Genomic DNA, 7,208 nt, shown 5'->3' with positions numbered 1-7,208 from the left:
GAAATGGTCATTGAACTGGCCCAAAATATATCAAATTCTAGCAAATGAGGAAACCATTAAGTTTGGAATAGGTCCCCGAGCTCTAAACTTGGACGCTCCATGAAGGCAAGCGACTAGCTGACTCCAACGGAGGTGGTGAAGGCATCGACGCAACCGTCATCACACCAAGCTAGCCCACCTTTGAGAACGCCACTGATGTTGGCATACTCTGTAGCTCGGGCATACTCTATAGCGCCGGAGCCACGCCCTCGATAATGACCTCAGTCCAACAGGCATTCGGCATGACACGCGATGGTGACGACATGCAGAGAGGAGCACGAGGGCAAAAACATCCATAGAGGCAAGTTTCCTGCCCATCTAGACAACCTGAAGCTCGGACAATGAAGACACATGAGACACAACCAGGAGCTTGGCCAGAGCAGCCTCCACGCATGCCACAGTCACAACGGCCTTAGCTTGCTCCTCCATCGTTGTAGCGGTGTTATGTTGGGTGTGTTGGTCTGTTGGCTTCTTTTAGCCTTTCGATCCTCAGGCGCTACATCCACATCACGTCTTCTCTATACAACTCATTTATATCATTTTGCTTGCTGCGTAATTCTACACGATTTCCATCCACGTTCATCGGCTCTTCAAGCCTTATATGTGGTTTTTCAATTTCTCTAGGGGCATTATCAAAAAAAAGTTCTATCCAGAAATGCAACAGCTTGATCTTGCCCATAGATTGCCTAGAACCTCAATACACAAGACCTTTTAGTTTTTTGTTTAAGGTCAATTGTGTTAGGTTACTGGATTTTACATTATTAATAATATATGACTATTACATCATTCTCATGTAGAGGCTGGGTAATCCTCATTTTCGAAAGAAAAGAAAAAGGACTCCCATCTCGAAGACCTGGACCAAGGCAAATCGTGCATTCCCTCTTCCTTTCGATTTACATCACTGAAGTCATCGACAAGGCCTATCGGACATTACATGTCCCATTATAGCCGTCGGTTTACCGTTATAGCCGTCGGTTTAGCAACAGGCTATGTAATGCCTGATTTTGAGAGTTGTTCAACTCCGTTATAAAAAAGAAACAGTAATAATAGCAGACAATTGTACAAGTGGTTCTCGAATAGCTTTATAACGGATGCAAAATGCATTCACTGATTTTTCTTGGCTAAAGCTGGCCCTCCAACTATCCTAAAAATGTAGCCCTGCGTTCTCGTATGATATGTTACAAGCAGCCACACCATCCTACCTATGGCCAAAAACCAAAGGGAACTACTACATATCTCCTACAAAAATATATAATATATGGTTGTAAGCCTGGGAGGTACTCCAAAATGCGGACACAAAAGAATGGCCGATGTCAGAAAAAATATTGTGGCCTGTCAATTGTGATCAGAAACCATCAGCGAGAAGCTCTCTGGCTCCTCTTTCATGGATGTTCTCGAGCTCGTAGGTGTCAGCAAGTGGTGGCCATCAGAAAAATACAGAAGTTCGTTTACTCTTACTCGTTGCAACAGGTTCCTCGCTTTGTTTTCTGGAATTTGTCCCAGAGGCACATCATCTGCCTAGGCTCCTGGTAGTGGGCAACCACATACCCATCCTCACAGCCTTCCACCAAGATCCTTCCATCGTTCTGGTACGTGACATCAAAGCCTTCCTTCTTCATCTCATTGATCCATATTCCCATCGCCACATCCTCCAGCTTGAACATCTGCAAGTCAAAATCCCCGGTTAATATTCCGCACCACAGCAGGGACAAACAGCTGGAGAACGTGGTGTTTTCTCTAGGCTGCCTTCAGTATCGTTTCAGACTGAAGCAACTGAAGAGAATTCAATATCTCTGCTGGAAAAGAGGGTACCCTTGTACAAATTTTAGAAGGGTGCGTACCTTTAGCTCCCCTCTTTTGTGTTTTCTGTAAACTTCTTTTGCTATATCCTGAGATACAATGTATCCTGGTCCATGTGCCCATGGGGGATAGCTCTCTTCAGGCCATTCCTACATAAAGGACAGAAGTTACAAATCAGATGATTAGGAACAGGTAGCAGCAGAAGCATTTGCTAAGCATCTGCTACATGATAAATGATACTAATACACATGGCAGTCCAAAACAGAGGTAGTGACAAGTTTCCATCAATTGTTTAATACTCCCTCCGTTCCAAAATATATATATGTCATAGTTTTAGTTCAATTCGAACTAAAACCAGAACACTTATTTTGGAACGAAGGTAGTAATAAAAAATAAGCTTCAATCACACAAACAAAGAGATTCCCTGTGCTAAAAACACGTTTGCATAATCCCGCAAAAAAACACGTTTGCATAATTGTGCAACGGGAAAAAAAATAACATGTTACCTCTGAAGTTATGTACCACTTGCTGTACGGATCTCGATGAGGCTGAGAATCAGAATTTACGCGGCCATACAGCAGCCCATGGCTGATATTTACTTGACGTAGGGACAAAAGTATTTCATCTACACGAACAAAAGCATCATCGTCGGTTTTCATAACATACTTGGCTGAAAGCACATTTGTCTGCATGAGAAAAGTGATGTCAGAAAATGCAGGCAGAATTCCCAGGGTTCCACTGTACTCCTAAATAAAGAAGTACCCGCAAAGAAATTAAAGAAATTCTCCTGAAAAAGTAGATACATACTCCATATATGCAAATGGCAATGGTCTTCCAAAGAATCAAGCTGTAATAATCAACAAAGGGCATCAATTGGATGTCTCCATATGTCCGTGCTTCATTCCAGAGCTCCTCGTTCACCACCTCATTTTTATGCTTTTATCAAAGAAGCCAAAGTTGTACATGAGTATTGACCATGAAGTGAAGAGCGGTAATTCTAGTATATGACAGAACACAAGAAGAGTTTTCACAAAACTTCAAAACTTGTTGTCTTGTGATGAGGGGTAAGCAAGTACACAGTGAACGCAAATGCAATCAACAGAGGAGAAAGATCTTCAATAAAAGTGGTCACTGCACACGCATGATACCCCCCACCCCAACCCACGCACAAAGTGAGGACTAAGCATGTTCGTTTGTGAGGAAAAGTATGAATAAAGCCTTGTGTTATGTTGTATCCATATGCAGCTCTACACCTATTATTTGACAAATGTACACATATTGCATATATGTAGGTACGACTATATGGTATACAAATTACTGTAAGATATAATATCCTACGTCTTTCATCCTTACCAGGCCAACAAAGAACCGAACTGCGACTTTTCCTAAGCGGACAGCATCGTACTGCATCCAGGTTCTTCGAACCGCCATTCTGCGTTTAAAATTATTTGCTGTAGAGAATATCCCAATAAAAAGATCAATGGATTTATCCGTAGGGACAGGTGGAGCCTTCAATATTTCCAAGTCAGTGACATGCTCAAAGTCCTCTGTTGTAGGCAAGCCACTTGCTAGCACAGACAGCAATTTAATATCTCCTTCAATCCTTACTTCACCAACAAACCCAGGCTCCAAATCCTGGTAAAAACGTGGTAGATTAGTAATAAGAACAAACTTTGAAACAATTACATAAAATAGTTTCATAATGAGAGTATGGGATAATAACTTCTACAGACCATCGTAAGACACAACAAAAAAAATTGTTACCCGGGCAAAATCAGTTTGCCTGGACACTGTTACAAAATGCAATAGCAAAACGAATGTCTTATACACGACTTACCTCTCGAAATGCAAAGGAAGTGACATGTTTCCCATCTACAGTCATATGGATCCCCGCTGCTCCAACACGAAGAATTGCTATAGCAAGATATCCTTGGTTGAAGGGATAATATTTTTTAGGTTCTGCAGTCTTTTTCCTTGTAGGTTGCATGCTTGAAAAATTAGAATGCAACTTTGAGGCCAAGATCTGTTTGTGGGCTTTTCCCACCATGCTACTACATTTTTCCAAATCGTCCACTGAAAAACAACAGAAAACAAAACTATATGTCAAGCCTGCCATCATAAGAAAATACATGTTGTTTACCAAGACCCAAATCCATTTTGTTTAACAGGTCTTAAGGGTAGAAATAAGAAGTGTGGAAAAATATCGACAGACATAGTGATATTAGATACAATACATCAACACAGTACATATTTATAGTGGTACTGGTACATACAGGGGCAAGTAACTATACTCCAACAAGATGAATAAAATTTGCTGATTACAAAACCAGATTCTAGAAGAAATAACTCACATGCAATGCAAATATCATGCCATGGCCCATGGGTATTCACCCTGTCCTAAGAAATAATGTAAGATATGGACTAGAGAAAGAATGAATACCTTTTGCACTGTCCTTAGCATCCGAATCAGAAGATGGGCAACGGTCTTCAGAACCCCAATCATCAGCTATAGTCCATGTATTTTGGACAATTACAGGATCTTCTGTAAGTTTATCACCAAGAAGACGGACATTGTAATGAAGCACAATTGGAGGGTCTGGTTCACCAGGGACTGCAGCTCCAGTCAAGTCTATCTTAAAATTACCCAGAAGACCACCAGGAGTACCAATAATAGTTATCGAAGAGCCCTGAATAAGCCCACAAGGAATTCTTAAGACAAATCTATCACCCACCCTTGTAACATTCATTCTTCGAATGGAATATGGGCATTGCTTCTCTTTGTCCTTGTGCTGTGTGCTATCATTGACTGAAACAACTGAGTCATCATATTCAAGGGCTGCATTTAGCTTCCTCCATGCAGCTCCAGCTTCCTTGATTGCATCCAATCCATCTGGTAGAATGTGGGCATTACTTACAAGATCCCTCAGATGATTCCAAGAATGCAATGTCTGTATTTCTTTATCAGAGAGATTTCTCGTGATGGAAAGATTGGAAGCTAACAATTCAGTCGATATTGCTTGGGAGAAGTTCTGCGGACTCTGAACTGCAGGTGGGTTTGGAACATCTAACCAGTTCAGCTGTGTCGTACTATTTTGTTGGAAGACATACTGGAGAGATCTTTCAGCAAGCGGGCTATCCAATATCACATACCTTAACATCAAGATTAAGAACAATGATACTATGACAGAACCACCGTGCCATTTCTTCATTACTCAAAACTGATATGACAAGTCGTCCGAAGAGTCACATTCAATATATTTTTCGGCCTCAAATATTAGACCTACATAGAAGCTCAGTTCAGAACTAAACCATCCAAGTCAGACAATCAAGTCAATTCCTGCTGAACTGCCACCGCTGTTCAGTCCTCATCAACGCCTTGAAAGTCACACAAACTTCCCAGAGGTACGGTGAAAGCTTTATAACTGCATTAGCACACAGAAGTGGTGTATCAGCAAAACTGAGGCAGGTTACTCTGTCCTGCTAAGGTGAAGAAGCGGTATAAAATAAATGAACTTCATCCAACAAAAGAAGAATGAATGTGGTACTACTTAACAACAGCACTGAGATGTATGTTAATTGCATCGAAGGCGTCCAAGTAACACAGCTACACAAGGCTTGTAGTATATGCACATCCATGTTGCAATATAACAACATGATTACAGACATGTATTTATGAGTAGAGGATATCAGAATTGATCTGACATGCCCGGCAAACTGGCCTCATCTACTTGTAAAATACTACTGGCATCTTAAAATGGCTACAGTAAACATTTGCCTTCATGTCACAGTGCCGCCAACCAAGACTAGGACATCCCCTCGCCATAACATGATTACGAACTGGAACTTAAACAGCCCGTATCTGAAATTAATAGCTCCCAGCTGATCTAACCAGATTATTCGCTTTCAAAAGTAGGGGGGGGGGGGGGGGGGGGGGGGAGGCAATTAAAGTGCGAACCGGCAGCAGAAAACAGTTTCAAAACGAGGCTGCCAAACCATTTTTACCGACGAAATTCAGAGGAGCCAACAAATTTATATAGGAAGAATGCGAAAATGGAACTGCGCCGAACAGCAGCTAGTTCCAATTACAGATTAAGAAAAATATCCCCTCGGTAAACTAATATAAGACGTTTTTGCAGCCGAACTAGTAGACGCGGCACGCAAATTAAGCGACGGGCCAATCAAAAGCAGCGCACTAGTGAGATCACGAAAAGTCGAACAAAACTGCACCCCCAAAAAATAAAAATTCGATTGCATGTTTAGGAAAAGCTAGTGCACGAAATAGGCATCGCGAATCTCGCGACAACACCCCCGCAGACTCGCACCGACAGCTGCCTTTTTCGGCGGCAAAAGAGAGGGAGGGAGAGGGAGATTCACCGCCAGATACCTTCCAGCAGAGCAATGCGCGGATCACCGGAGCGGCGACGAATCTGGGGCGCGAGCAGCACTCCGCAGCAAATCACCGCCGGCGCGCGATTCAGAAGCGCGCTCCGCTACCACCACCACCACCACCACCACCCCGGGCGGTCCCCGGTCGTCCCGCAATGCGACCGGAAATCCGCGAGGCGCTGCCGCAATGCGAGGGCCTGGCAGGGGACGGCCGGCGCCTCGGCTCGGGCCGCCCGTCTGGCCTCTGCCGCCGCTGGAGCGAGCGAGGCGGGTGGCGGAGGTGGCTCCGCGCGCCGCGACGAGCGAGCGCGTGGTGGCGGGGGAGAGAGCGGCGACGAGGGAAGGCAGCGGGCGGCTTTGGAGCTTGGGGAGTCCGGGTGTTGGACCTGCAGGTGAGGGAGAGGAAGAGGAGCTTGGGGCCAGGCAGGAAGAGGAGCGAAGGAAAGGGAAGGATGCCTGCTGCGCTGAGGCTTCGAGTCCACGCGACGAACTGACCGACCGACCGAGCGAATAGGCGCCGTGCAGGGGCAGGGAGGGAGGGGAGGCCCCTGATATTTTTCCCTTTTGTTTTCGGGCGCGGCGGAGAAAGAGTCGCAGTCGTGGGTGGTGGGTGGGGCTGCTGCCTGGATGGGAGAGAGATCTCACTGCTCGAGGTCGACCGAGGAGAGGAGGAGACCTCGCGCCGCGCCCCCGCACGGTGCACGCCCCCGCCTTGGCTCTGGCTTGGATCGGCTCGGGGCTTTGGACGAGCACGAGCGGAGACAAATTCAAAACCAAGCCGCCACCTTTTTACGGTTTGGATTACTACTAGTACTACTACGACGCAGACAAACCAAGTCGGGTCTTGACGATAAACACATGCGGATGTGGATGTGGATGTGGATGTGGTAGTACGACAAGCTGATGCCGGTCCAAACCCGCTACTTCCAGAGGGCGCTTTTACCTCAAACGAACACTGGTCATTTTTTTCTATCAAGGGGGAA

At 45.0% G+C, this 7,208-nt stretch overlaps 1 protein-coding gene across 1 annotated transcript; it reads right to left on the bottom strand.

Moving 5' to 3' along the window:
• Positions 1–1,105: 1,105 nt before the first annotated feature.
• Positions 1,106–6,698, bottom strand: LOC123408575 (beta-1,3-galactosyltransferase GALT1). The gene is made up of 8 exons (XM_045101651.1): positions 6,224–6,698; positions 4,280–5,261; positions 3,677–3,912; positions 3,193–3,474; positions 2,647–2,775; positions 2,346–2,525; positions 1,881–1,988; positions 1,106–1,703 (listed from the first exon to the last, which is right to left on the bottom strand). The coding sequence occupies exons 2-8, from the start codon at positions 5,046–5,048 to the stop codon at positions 1,494–1,496; spliced, it is 1,914 nt and encodes a 637-aa protein (XP_044957586.1). The 5' UTR covers positions 5,049–5,261; positions 6,224–6,698; the 3' UTR covers positions 1,106–1,493.
• Positions 6,699–7,208: the final 510 nt, after the last annotated feature.

The sequence above is a fragment of the Hordeum vulgare genome, chromosome 7H (genome assembly GCF_904849725.1).
Source record: "Hordeum vulgare subsp. vulgare chromosome 7H, MorexV3_pseudomolecules_assembly, whole genome shotgun sequence".
Lineage (NCBI taxonomy): Eukaryota > Viridiplantae > Streptophyta > Magnoliopsida > Poales > Poaceae > Hordeum > Hordeum vulgare.
Note: the sequence above shows the minus strand (reverse complement) of the source record. Positions and strands in the feature narration are given on the sequence as shown.

Bases quoted from the DNA above. Each gene is read 5' to 3' on its own strand.
- LOC123408575 (XM_045101651.1), bottom strand. From the start codon at position 5,048: ATGAAGAAATGGCACGGTGGTTCTGTCATAGTATCATTGTTCTTAATC. The intron at 1,989-2,345 runs GTAACATGTTAT...TCCTTTATGTAG, and splicing joins AGTGGTACATAACTTCAGAG to GAATGGCCTGAAGAGAGCTA. The intron at 1,704-1,880 runs GTACGCACCCTT...TTTGACTTGCAG, and splicing joins ACAAAAGAGGGGAGCTAAAG to ATGTTCAAGCTGGAGGATGT.